The sequence below is a fragment of the Leopardus geoffroyi genome, chromosome C3, assembly GCF_018350155.1.
Source record: "Leopardus geoffroyi isolate Oge1 chromosome C3, O.geoffroyi_Oge1_pat1.0, whole genome shotgun sequence".
NCBI lineage: Eukaryota > Metazoa > Chordata > Mammalia > Carnivora > Felidae > Leopardus > Leopardus geoffroyi.
In genome coordinates this window covers 104,327,633-104,341,610 of record NC_059338.1, presented here as the reverse complement: position 1 = coordinate 104,341,610, position 13,978 = coordinate 104,327,633, and the positions used below count along the sequence as shown (strand labels likewise).

General features: G+C 35.2%; 1 protein-coding gene and 1 pseudogene across 49 annotated transcripts in view; one reads left to right on the top strand and one right to left on the bottom strand.

The window, feature by feature from the left end:
• RIMS2 (regulating synaptic membrane exocytosis 2) overlaps window positions 1-13,978 on the top strand; it is a 612,588-nt gene that overhangs the window by 394,462 nt on the left and 204,148 nt on the right. For 29 of the 49 annotated variants that reach the window (XM_045453947.1, XM_045453935.1, XM_045453941.1 and 26 more), the window contains one exon: window positions 745-810. The exons of the other annotated variants lie outside the window; for them this stretch is intronic. In XM_045453947.1, coding sequence (XP_045309903.1) covers window positions 745-810 — 66 coding nt within the window. The remainder of the gene's footprint in view (window positions 1-744; window positions 811-13,978) is intronic. 49 annotated transcript variants of the gene reach the window in all.
• LOC123585622 lies at window positions 9,538-10,981 on the bottom strand (annotated as a pseudogene).

Genomic DNA, 13,978 nt, shown 5'->3' with positions numbered 1-13,978 from the left:
GGGAAGTTAGCATTACAAGTAGAGAAGTTTCTTCCTTAGGTGCAAAAAAAAATGGCAAATGAAGGTATAAATATATGTACTCTATATTTAGAGATAAAATAGGGAAGTTGAGCGAGTTCAAGGTTGTTTTCTTTTTTTTTTTTAACTGGAATAGAATGATCATCTGCCAAAATTAAGAGTTTTGGCATGAAAGGTTCTAAGAAGATAAACGGGTTAAATTAGCGCTATGGAAAGAAGAGAATCAACCACAGATGGGTAAAGTGGTCATGGGGCATGAAACATAGCACAGCCAATAGTATGTTATAAACATATAAAAAAACACAGTGAATGTTTTGTTATTATTTTATTATTTTCTTCTTAAACTTTCTCGTTATTTTATTATTTTTTTCTTCTCTTTCCTCCTAAAAAAAGGGAAAGCAACTATGTTGTATGACATCTTATAGATGGTGCTAAAGATGTTTGAGTGATAATTGATAAGATTTTGTTTTGAAATCTGATTGGTTTAAATCTTGATTTGTTATCTTTTTTGGTGTGTTTGTTTTGGAATACTTAGCTATTTTAACCTTTAGCACTGCCATATACAATGGACATTGGGAGGAAGGAGCAAGCTTTCTAGTAACAATTTTCATTTGCTTTGCTTACTATCTGCTTATCTTTTTTGAATCTCACTTTTTAAAATTAAACTATACCTTTTCATTTCTTTCCTGAGTCTCATTTTTATTCTTGTTTCTGCCACGCTTGCAGTCAGTTTCTTACTCTACCTCGCTCCAGATACAGTCAGACCATTGAACACCATCACAGGGATGGCAGGTATATTTTTCTTACAATTGAGTCTGTTCATAGAATTGCATGTGCCTGTCTGTTGATATGATAGAATTCACTTCTGTTTCTGTTTTTTTTATATATACATATATGATTATTAATGAAATATAGAAATATTATCTTACTATAAAATAGTAGAAAATATAGCATATGTAAATATTTTAATTGCAGTAAGAGGTCAAAAATATAGCTTTCCTTTAATGAGCTAGTATCCTTTCTTGGATCATTCTAAAAATTTAGTTCATCAGAAATTACAGTTAACTCTTGATTATCTGGAAGGATAGAATAACAGTATTTTAAAAAATTAATTGCATTTAACTGACCACCTTCCTCAGCAGAGTTCATAATTATATATATAGAAGGAACTGATTAATTTTTATACATCTTACAATCTGATTCCCCATCTCCCCCTCACCACAATTGAGGAATCAGTCCTGTAAGTACTTAGATTGAACTGATCAGTTTATGGTTACCTTGTCCAAGGTGGCTGTGATCTACTCATTGGTCATAGATAGTCCTGGATCCATGGAGAATATTGGGTGTGGGGGAAAATCCTTGTTCATTTCTACTTTTCCACCATTCTCCTTATATTGAAGGGAAATATCAGTTACTTGGCATTTAACAGAAAGAAGGGTAAACTAGAAAGAGAAGGGAAAGAAAATCTCCAAAAGCTTACAGTTTCTCAAGGCTCTATGTAGCTTCAGGGATTTGAACTGGTTCTGTGACATCATTTTGAGTCCCTGCAGGCAGAGAAGAGAATGGCGGCGATAATGTGGCAGGTTCAGCTAGTATAGATAAAGGATTATATGCTGTACTCACTCTATTGTTTCAAAGTGATTTGGGTTATGTGTGACCACTTTTGTACTATTAATTTATTAAGAGTTATTAATTTAAAAGTTTAGAAAGAATAATTGAAACTAATGAGTAAATTCCTAAGGATTGAATTCATGTAGATAAATGTGGAAGGAAACATAAGAAATAACATCAACAATAAATACCTAATGACTCAAGTTTTGTGATGTCTTTCAGTAAATGTAATTGACATTTACTGCCTTCCAGTTTGTTATATGATAGTGATAATTGCTGTATTATATTGTTTTGCATTTTCTCAGCCTCTTTTCTGTTATTTTGCTTTAATACTAAATAATTCTTTTTTGTTACATCTTTTACTGTTACTTTTGCTCTGTATTATTTTTGACTATTTTGGAGTTGCAGTGGTTACACACTTAGGTCATAAAAATGTGAAGAAATAGTTACATCACTCCTCATAATTGACCAAGACCTTCCTTAAAGTGGATACCATGAACGAGACATTACTGATTATAGGCTTATTCTAATTACTCTAGTATCTTCCTTTAACTGTGAGTTAAAATCTTGTACCACATTAGTTTTTGTTAATATTCTATTTACCTTCATTATTAGTAAGCAGATTGCTTTATATTATTTGTTCTTTCAACAAACCAACATATGTAGAATCAGTTCTTGATTAGCTCTGGGTTGGTCATTAATTTCGTATACTTACCCAAATTCTGACCTCTAGCCTAGCAGGATACATTTCTGAATTGCCTTTTGGGCCATAATTTTGTCTATGGTCAGGAAACACAATATCATTAATGTTTATATTAAAGTACAATACAGTTAGGAAGATCAGTTTTAGAAAACAAGTGATCAAATATCCTACTGTAAGATTTGCCATCATTTAAATGATGCCAGTGTGTGAGGCTAATGTACACCTACTCCTAGATAAATTGGGTGGATTTTGTAAGAATGAAATTCTTTAGTTGCTTTTAAAAATACTCTCTTTCATCATTACCAGTTTGATACATAAAAAAGAATGTGTGTACACTGTAAAGCATAATGATAAAATGAACATCCATGAATCTATTACCCAAACTGAGAACCAGAATAATATGGTTTTATTTATTGCATCTACCTGTAAGATCTTTGCCTATGGAATCCATATGCCTCTTTCACTGAAATAGTAAACACTATACTGAATTTTCAGTTTAACATCACCTTCCTTTGCTTTTTTTTAAAGGGACTTTGATAATTTGTTTTCACTCTGCTAAATTTTTGAGTTACTCAGTCCTTCTGATCCTCACTTCAATCCACTATGAGATTCTGGGATTATTGAAGATATACATGTATCCCTACCCTGAGTTTATTACCATAATGTTCTAGGCATCTTGTCTTTAACTCAACCTCTGTACCTTTGTATATAGATCATCTGGTGACTTCTTGATTAATCCATTTTATTCACGGAAGATTTTAGCACCTGGCTTTAGTCTTCCTTTTCATAATCACTGCCACCCGCCAGAATGATGTTAGTATTCACCTGAATGATTTATTCAGCACCCACTCTCTTTCTTGGCCATCTCAAATTGGAGGTAGTGAATTATCCCCAATTCTACTTTAGTCAGTCACTGCCATAGCCATGCTCTGAATCTTATGTGAAATTGTTCTACCTTTAAAATCTTAGGGACTCCTGGGTGGCTCAGTCGGTTAAGCATCTGACTTCGGCTCAGGTCATGATCTCACGGTCGGTGAGTTCAAGCCCCGCATCGGGCTCTGTGCCAACAGCTCAGAGCCTGGAGCCTGCTTCCGATTCTGTGTCTCCCTCTCTCTCTGACCCTCCCCCATTCGTGCTCTGTCTCTCTCTGTCTCAAAAATAAATAAACATTTAAAAAAATTTTTTTTAATTCTTAATTCACATACTTTGTTCTTGGACCAGAACTACACATCATTCTCTTGTATATATTTTTTACTGAACTACTTTTACCTTACTAGTTCTTTTATCTCAATAGAGAACTCCACTCTCTTGACACCTTTTCCTTTTCCTATTAGTCTCCACTTTACTTACTTACATATCCAGAGGTGGAATCCGTTCTTAGAAATATCCGCATTTCCCTTGCTATGTTGTTCTTCTTTTACCTATTTGACAGAGTTCAAATCTGGATCCATCTTTCTCTTGCGGAATGGTTTTGAACTAAATTTTCCAAATTTTCCCCAAATCACCTTCTTGAGCCAAAATAACTGAACACTTAAAGGAAATGTGATCTCTTTATTGAGAGTTGTGGGAAAAAAGAAAGGAAGGAGGGAGGGAAAGAAGGAAGACAGGAAGCAGGGGTGGGGGGGAGGGGGCGGTGGGGGAGAAAAGAAAATTAGCACCAACCCTCTAAGTGTCCAGTTTCCCAGCCCAGATTTCAAGGTGGCATTTACTGCAATAGTCTGGGAATTCCCCTTCTGGGATAAATATTATGTTAATAGCTCCAAGTGGATTGTAGTTTAGCTATATGAAATCTGCAATTATCTGATTAGAATGAATGTAGTAAACTCCACATGGCGTTCTCAGTCTGTGAAGAATCAGAACCTTGGTCTCTTTACCCCAACGTTGTAAAATGAAAAATTATGAAGGCATTCTCTTTGGAAGAGATGAATAAAGGCTTAAATAATATTTGCTAAACTTTTATATTAATTCGGGAGACAAATATTAACTAATAGTAGGACTCAAAACACTTTTTCTTCTGACCCAGTTATGCTAACCAGCACAAATTGATCTCTGAGTCACTGTGTATTTTTAAACACAGTCAACCTTTAAACAGACATTTAGAATGGATATCATGTTGCCTTGTATTAATGTCCCTTTATTAAGACATAGCCTTTATTTTAGTAAATATACCTTTTATATTTAAAAAATTTACTCCCACACCTTACTTTTTTTTCCCCTAGTATTTACCTCTACTTAAAGCTATGCACAACATACTAAGGAATCGCTGATGTTTGGCAACATGGTGGTAGTAAACATTATGTAGCGATGTCATGGAGGAGACAGCTAAGGTATAACTTGAAAGGGGAATTGGAATTATTTAGATTTATATAGAGGTAAGGTAGGATGTCAGTGGAATTCTAAAGAAATGTATGAGTAAAATTACTAAAGTAATACATATCATGTTTTAGTGCTGTTGAGGCATTATCCACAAGGCAGGGAATAGCAAGAAATAAATCTGGAATGATAGAGATGGTCCCTGTTACAGATAACTTGCATGTTCTAGTAAGGAATTTAGATCTAAGACTGTAAGTGATGAAGGTACTTCAAAGAGTTTTAATTAGGAGATGGCTATAATATACTTATTCACTCTAGAATAATTACTCTAGAGACTGTATGGGATGGTTGAGAAAAGGGGTGGGAAAGAAAAGCATGCATAAGGATATTTGCAGAACTATCTCTGGGCAGCAGAAACCTCTTTGAGCACCTGAACTAGGTAAGGTAATAGATGGAGAGATAGAAAGAAGACCAGAGATTTAATCAATTGAAATCTGTAATATGTGGTAAATAATAGGACTTGGACGTTGAGGGGGAGCAAAGAGTCAAGGAACACTATGAGCCTTCTAGTTTGGGTAACTGGATGCATGTAGTACCTTAACAAAGGGGAGTATCAAAGGGGGGGAGTGTTTGGAGAGGAATTGGTTTAAGTGAGGGACAAAGGGGAGGAATGTTTGGAGAGGAATTAGTTTAAGTGAGGGACAAGTTCAGTTTTGGAATTATTGAGAGAGTTAAGGAGAAAACTCTAGCAAGGAGTAAAATAAATAAGTTTAAAACTTATAGAAATTTGGGCTATATAGAGCACTTTGAGAGTAAATTCACTCATAATGGGAAATAGCTACAAAAATAAAACTGAAAACAACCTAAGAAACAACCCATGAAATGAAGGCCAAGGATTTTTTTTCTCCACTCTGGGAAACATTAACAATTAAGTGGTAGATAAAGGAAGAGACACAGAGAAGTAAGAGTGAGAAGAATAGAGCTAAAAGGAGAGAGTTTGAAGCAGGAAGAAATAATGTCAGCAGTAAAAATAATAACTGAAAAACACCCAGGAGATTTGGCAAATGAGGAGTTATTAGTGACTCATCTCGGATGACTTCAGAAGGGTGGCAAAGGAAAAAAAGCAGCTTGCAGTAGCCTGAAACATGACTGGGAACTAAGAAATTAGATGCATTATGAATGTGGAGGAGAAATATTGGATAGGGGTATATGATATCAAAGCAGATTTCTCTCTTTCGAATATGAAATACATAATGAGTTTGTAGACTGGAGAAAGGGATCCTTTAGGAGAAGATAGGTTGAAAATATGGAAAAAGGAGAGGATGACTGTTAGAAAGGTCTTAGGTAGGAGAATGGACTCAATACACAGATGGAGTTTGTAAACAGAAAGACACTCTTGTTTATTTTTGAGACAGGAAGAAAACTGATGAGAGAGTTGAAACTAAGTAAGTTTTTAGCAAAAAGTTGTGAAGTTGAAGATAATTATGTTTCATAGCCTCAAGTATCTTGCTGCTGTAAACCGAGATGATGGTGGTTGTTTTTGAGACAAATTCTTGAGGGTGGAGGCCCAAGGTTGAATATGATGTTGATTGGAAATGAGGAAGTTTAAGATGGTCATTGGTTAAAAAGTGATGGGAACTAAGGAAGACTAAAAAGATGATAGCAGCACAGCAGAAGTTGGAGGCCATGAATTTGCAGTGCGCCAAACTTTCCTGAAGTTATTCACAGTTGCCTCGATATAGAGAAATCAGGTTATGGCATGGAACAAAGTTTTGGGGTTCTGATAAATGTTCGAAAGATTTGGGTTAGAAAGGAATCTGAGTGTTGATATGGGAGTGGGTCAGATGATCAATCATAGGAGTTTAGGATGGGTAAGGAAGGAAGGCAAAGACAGTGATACATACTGTCGGGAATTGGTATCGACTATCAAGTGTACATCAAGTAAAATTGGAGCGAGATTATGAGACACCTGACAGAATTAGCTACTGTAATCAGAATTTGAGATACATATTGGAATTTAGTGTTTCTGAGTTTAAATAGTTTCATTGGTTTCTAAGATCCATAGTAGTTTTGGGGTGGGGGGTAATGCAGGAAAAATGTGAGGATGATTGAGGTTTTGAAGATCTTGTGGTTCAAGATTATTGAAGAGTTTTCTGCATGTGCACTAAAATCTCCTAGCATTACCATAGGAATCAGGATAAAGAAGGTAGCTGACAACCAGCTCCCCAAATTATCAATGATGAAGAGAAGAGATAATGATTGGAAGTTGAATAGATACTGGCAACCTGAATTTTTAATGGAGGTTCAAGCTAAGTTACATGCTTCATAGAAATAAAAATATTTACATTATGGTATGAGAGTAATGGCCAGAGTGCCTCTAGGAAGCTATCTTCTCCTAGATCCATGGACTATGAAATATGAAGGAATAAGTAGCTTCTCCTGCTGTGAGCGATACTGGAAGCAGAGTTTGCAAGGTTGAGCTGGATATTATTTAAGGTAGGGATATGCAGGAACCGTTCTACAGAACAAAACCATTCCTTGATGATACAAGAAAGTTTGTTAACAATGGGTAAGGAGGTTTGAAAATAACAGCTAAGAGAATGAGAGGAGATTGAAGCAGTACGGAAGAAAGTACAGGAGGTGAAGAATTTAGATGATATCCGGGGCAGTTGAGCTTGCCCTTTACTAAGTTTATCACAAAGTTGTTCTGGTGCCAGAATTGAGACTGGTTTTGGTGATAGACCCAAGTAAGTTGCTGGGAGGAATACGATGGAGTTTGAAGAGAGACAGTGAATGGTCTTATCTCAAGGTATTTGGGGCCATGACTAAAACCTCATTAGAGAAAACATTCTGATAAAGTTAGTGGAGTCACAGAAGATGAGATTTCTGTATGGAATGTAGACTTTTTTTTTTTAAGTTTATTAAGTTTATTTAATTATTTTGAGAGAGAGAGAGAGAGAGACAGCGCGCGCTCACACGTGTGCATGAGGAGGGGAGGGACCGAGAAAGGCAGAGAAAGAATCCCGACAGGCTCTGCTAACATGGGGGCTTGATCCCACGAACCATAAGATCATGACCTGAGCCAAAATCAAGAGTCAGACACTTAACTGACTGAGCCACCTAGGTGTCCAGTAGACTGTTGTCTTATAGATGCCATTTTCTGGTCAGTAGTACTGAGAGCCCTTAGTAAATGTGATCAAATCCAAGTAACTCACACTTCCTTTCTATCTTAATTTGTGTTATTACCAATCTCCTTCCACCTTCTATTTGTGTTTCTGACTGTAACCTCTCTTAATGTCTTTGGAATTTTTCTTCATTAATTATTTCTCATTTCTCTTGCATTTCAATATCTCTTATTTTCATATTTTTGTTTCTTCTTGAATTACTGATGAAATCTAAATAATAACTTCTTTCTGTTCTGCAAACCTTCAAGCTACTTTGAGAATGATTCACTTCTCTGTCTCTTAAGTCATGGTTTTGAGTATGTATTTTTACATATGCTTCAAATACTCCTTCATCAGCTCCTACGCTCCAACCCTCTGTGGTTGACTGCTGCCTCCAGCCCTTTATTTTAAATTATTTTCCCTGTGATTATTATTGGCCCAGGCTTTTATATATATTTATCTGTGTGCTGCCTCTTTGCATCTGCCATTCTCGAATACTGCCTTTTTAAAGTTTCTCTAACGCATTACTATCCTGATTCTCATTCTACCATCTGACTGTTCTGTCTCCTTCTCTTGTTTCCTATTTCTCACATCCTCAACTTTTTGACTGTATGTTGACCTATATCCCATCATCTCTGTGGCTTTGACCAACTATACCAGTAGCTGGTATAGTTCCTGGCCTATAATATGAGCACAGTAAGTAGTATTGAAATAATGAATCAATTAATCAATCAATCAATACTGAAATATAATACTGTGCAATGACTTCTCAAACTGTATCTCCAGTACCACTCTCTCCTTTGAAGGCCAGATTTCTCTACCTGATTGACCTCTGTACAGAATATTCTTCTATCTCCCACAAATTTAAGTTCAAAACTGGAGTTACTATCCTTCGTCCCTAGAATTCTTTTATTTATGTTAATAGATCATCATTTCATTTTGGAGGCTGGGGATTTCAGGTTTTTGCTTTGGCTTGTTTATTTCTACATTTAATTCATATGGGGATGTCAAACATGTTTGAGAGGGAAAAAAAAAAAAAGTCCTTGCTATTGAACACTTTACAGTTAAGTGAAGTTAACAGACTTCTGAATCAAGAAAGCTCAATTCTAGTTCCAGCTCAGAAAACATCTAATTGTGTGACGTATCCCAAATTTCTGTGAGCCTTAGTTTGCTTATTTCTAAAAAGACAGAGATTGGATTATATGGCCTCTGAGATTCCTTCTAATCCTAACATTCTGTTTGTATAATTCTGTATATTGTGCATATTCTATATGCTGTATATTTCATATTTTGTACATTGTGATTTATAATGTTTGTCATCCATACCTTCTTCTCTATTTTTACCCCTATTACTACAAGTTAGCCTTTTCTTACTCTACTTCATTCCATACACTACTGCTGAATTCGTCTTCCTAATTCATTACGTTATTTACAAATTACCTTTGTTCAGAAGCTTTAGGTCACTCTCATAGAAAATTAAATCCTGGGGCGCCTGGGTGGCGCAGTCGGTTAAGCGTCCAACTTCAGCCAGGTCACGATCTCGCGGTCCGTGAGTTCGAGCCCTGCGTCAGGCTCTGGGCTGATGGCTCAGAGCCTGGAGCCTGTTTCCGATTCTGTGTCTCCCTCTCTCTCTGCCCCTCCCCCGTTCATGCTCTGTCTCTCTCTGTCCCAAAAATAAATAAACGTTGAAAAAAAATTAAAAAAAAAAAAAGAAAATTAAATCCTGCCTAAGCTTCTTTACGAGGCATTTAAGATCTCTATAAACTGAGTCCAGGCTAATTTTCTAACTAATATTTTGCCATATTTTAATTTCTGTATGTCCAGCATTTCCATTTGCCTCCTTTTCCCTTCAACCTGATTTGTTGAACATAACAAAATTCTGTGTACAAAATGACCTGGACCTGCTACTTCAAGCTGTGATTCTTCCTTACTGGTATTTTTACAAGTCAGTCCATACAGTGTAAAAAAGCTTACTCTAAAATTAATAGAAAAGTGCCTAATGTACTTTAAATGAACGACCTAACTTCTGGAACTTTAATGGCTCTATAAGACACTTAACATAGGTAGAATTAAGTTCCTCTATGACAGGCTGCTGGAGAACGGATAGAAGACATCAAAAGGTCTTGCTGTGTACTGCCACTGTGATACCGTCCTGCTTCTGGATCATAATATTCCCATTATCTGATTCTAGACACATCACAGGAGTATCAGTGGGGTCGGAAGTTAGCCCAGCTGCTTGCTGAGCTAGAACATCTAATCTGACAGGATCTCACAGCAGCCCAGATTAAGTCCTAGTGAATCTGTGCCCAGGATTCAAACTATGGGCGGATTCTTCATTGTGTCCTCCAGGTGCTGCTCCAGAGTCTCCTCCATCACACCCACTGCCCCCCCCCCCCCAGCCGGGGACCCTACAGCACATTGTGTCCCTTCTCTACCGCATGTCTCCCGCCCGACTCTTTTATGGTCTCCATCTATCTGCTGAAACTTCTCCATCTTTTCGTGCATGTTGTCCATCTTTTCTAATATAGTCTTTAATTGTCAGTTAGACTTATTTGAAATTCCCTAATAGTTCCAAAATCTGTGTCATCTCTGAGTTTGACTCTGTTGATTGCTTTGTCTCTTGACAGCGGGCCCTATTTTTTCTTACCTTTTGGTGTTTCTAGTCATTTTTTATTGACTATTAGACATCATGTCATCAGTAGTGACTGAGACAATTAGTATTTATGCCTGAAAATAGGCATACATCTTGTTCTGTTAGACTGTGTACGTGTGTGTGTGTGTGTGTGTGTGTGTGCATGTTGGGGGGATTAATCCTTGGACTACTACCTCTGACTGTGTGATTGGTACCCCATGAAGTGGCAGCTAAGGGCAGGTGGTAGCAGTATGTCTGAGATATTTGCCCTATACCCATTCTACTCTCCCTGTAAACCTAGCTAAACAAAGGAAGGTTGGTGAATTGTTCAACGATGATTAGTGAAACCGTTGAACATAGCATTCTACTATGAGGACCAGCCCTCTTCACATTTATACATATATTACAGTAACAATGCATAATTTGGTCCTTTACAACCACACGTTTAAAATGTTTGTTATTTCAGACTGTTTGAGGACCTGGGAAGGGAAAACATGGGGGGGTGCCCATCCCTTGGTGGAATAACATTAATTTCTTACAATTGACAAAATGTTTTTAAACTTTAACATCCACTGAAAAATGAAAATTATTTAGTAAAGTAAGCATGTTATAGATTATAGATAGTAATTATATTATCTCAGGATTTTAAAAATATATATTTTAAAAATGTATTAATTTGCTGCATGTTAATTGTTGCTGAGTAAATAATTCTGCTCACTTGTAGTTTTGTTTCTGTTATTTTTTGAAGTAAAAATTAAATAACAATGAAAGTTATAAATATTTAATAAAATACTCAAAATATCCTCAAGACATTTACATCTTATACGTTTCTGTGTGTGCATATTTAATAATACAATGTATCTTTGTTTTTCAGTATTGTATTTGTCCCTAATTTTCTTCAGGAAATGGAGATATTTAATCTTTTTTTCTTGCTATCTCCTACAATGACTAATGACTATTTCTAAGAAAATACTTCTCTAGATTTGTTTGAGCACTTCTCTTTTTTGGTGATAAAATAGACCTAAGGGTGATAGTAATATGTTTTTCTACATTAGAAGTGTCTTGCTTTCTCACATCACTATATGTATTACTGCTGTTTCACATCTTCGATTGTTAACTTGGCTGACACTATATATTGCTGTTATTGTTGAGTAAACTCACTTTTAACTAATGTATAGAATTTACATTTAAGTGAACAGAAATGTTCTGTAAAGAGATGCCATCATGCCTAGGGATAAATTGACCTATCTTCCACCAAAATAATAAAATGTTCCTATTTGTACACAATATTAATTAATTAATTTATTTATTTATTTACCATGATTTCCATGGTGAGTATTTTGTGTATTGCAATTCTCTTTACTTTGGAGGCAATACTAAAATAATATAAACTACAGTTTTTACAAATTTAAACTTGTACATTGTAATTTATGATGAGCATGAAAATTATAGAGTTGAGTCATATAATTACTTTAAATTATTTATTATGTAAATATGTATATATGTTTTATTAATCACCCTAAAATGTCTAATTTTAAGATATTATCATGTAGTTATTTCTTCATTATGCAGCTAATGCTCAGAAAATCTCTAGACATTCAATAGATTTTATCAAAAGCATAATGCTTCTGCTGTTAATCAGCTTATGGTATTACACAATATAGATACAGGGAAGACATTTCTTGCCCCAAACCAGAGATTATAATTGTTGTCCTTCAGAGATACACTTACATTTTTCTTTTTTTAATTTAAGATTTCAGCTTTAGGAAAATAATTTCTTTGTGAAAAAAAAAGAATTTTTAAAAAGCTTCACTTTCTACAAGTTTATTTTTTAAGAAAACCACTTACATTTATTTATGGCATCTTTACAATCTAAATATGAAAGAAGCCTGTCTAATGTATCATAGACTGTAAGTTCTGAGTTATGTACTAGGACAGTTTCACTGACATCTGAATGTTACTTTGAAATTTTACATTGTGCTGGTTGTTTTTTGTTTGTTTGTCTTGTTTTGCTTTTTGAGTATTCTTAGTATTCTTTTATCACACCTACAGAGATGCTTTACATTGAGCTTTTGTTGATCTGGAATCGTAGCACTGTGATGGTTGAATGTAAGTGGTTATAGAAACAAATGCCCACTGCCCTATTCTTTCCTGTTACACAGGAGTAACTCCCTTGTGCTTGAGAGTCCTTGTGATTGAGTCACAATCCCTTGTGATTGAGAATAGGAAAAGTGAATAGCACAAGTGATGAAATACGTAAAAGCTGTGTCAGATACGTGAAAATTTAAAAAATCTTTTAAGAGCAACTGTACTGGGGGAAAAATGATCAAACTGGACAACTTCACTGGATGATTATAAAATTATTTTTCCCTTAAGAATCCTCAGCTCAAATTCTGCATGGGCTATTGTATGCTTTTAAAGCAGGGTTGCTACAGTTTTGGCTATTGTTACGGTATTATCAGTCGATATGAATTAGCTCTGTTTGTAGAGGGCTATTAAACAGTATCCTGTGCAAACGCTTGCAATTTGGAATACCGGCCACTACATAACACAGAGCAATAATCTGTATTTATCCAGGTAAATGATACATGCAGAAATCTGAACTATTTTACTCATATGCTACAAAACATTAACAATTTATTTAAAAAATAGAACTATGATAGATATTAAATGACTTTTTTTTAGATATTATATCACTTTTTAAAAACAACCAAACTACCTAAGAAAGATTTAAATTTATAGGTATATGGTTCCTAACCTTTTATATGGCTCTCCCTTTGGCAATCTTGTAAAACCTATGGCCACCCTTTTTAGAAGAATGTTTTAAAATGTATAAAGTAAAATAAGGTAAATAAATGCAGTTACAAAAAAAAATACATTGAAATATATACTCCTAGTTAAAAACCCTAGGTAGGCTCTAAAATATTTTATGCCTTGCAAATGCATATTTCCCACATTTCAGTTGCTACCATTCAAAATTATTTATAAGTTCTTTATCTTAAAATTAAAATTCACTAAGAATTTAGGTGCAAGTTGTCAAGTTTTATATCTCAGTCTCTTAAAGAACCTGCTACGAGATGGGGCATCATAGGTGACACTTAGGCACTGCTACTTTCAACTTTCTCAGCTCTTGTCTTAATTCTTACCTCGTAAGACTTATTCTTACCCTTGAGCGGGAGCCTGTGTTGATCTTCTCTTGTGTTTTCAAAGTTTAAAATATGGTTGCTTTCCATTCCCCTTAACGATCTATGATGAGCATTTCAGGAAATTGCCACCTTCTACACTGGCTCTTTTTGTGTTTCACTGATTAGCCAATTTTCCTTTCATGCTACAGAAATCAGATATTTCATATTGTTTATGAATATGGAGAGAATAAATATAAGCAAAATTTAAAATGTTGACATAGTCCTCAAACAGCTCGTCCACTAAAGAGGAATTTTCCTAAGGAATATTGCCTAAAGAGTGACCTATTTCCTTTATAAGTAGCGGTATCCTTTTAAGGACATTGAACACAGCAACAAATTTGAAATAATTCTC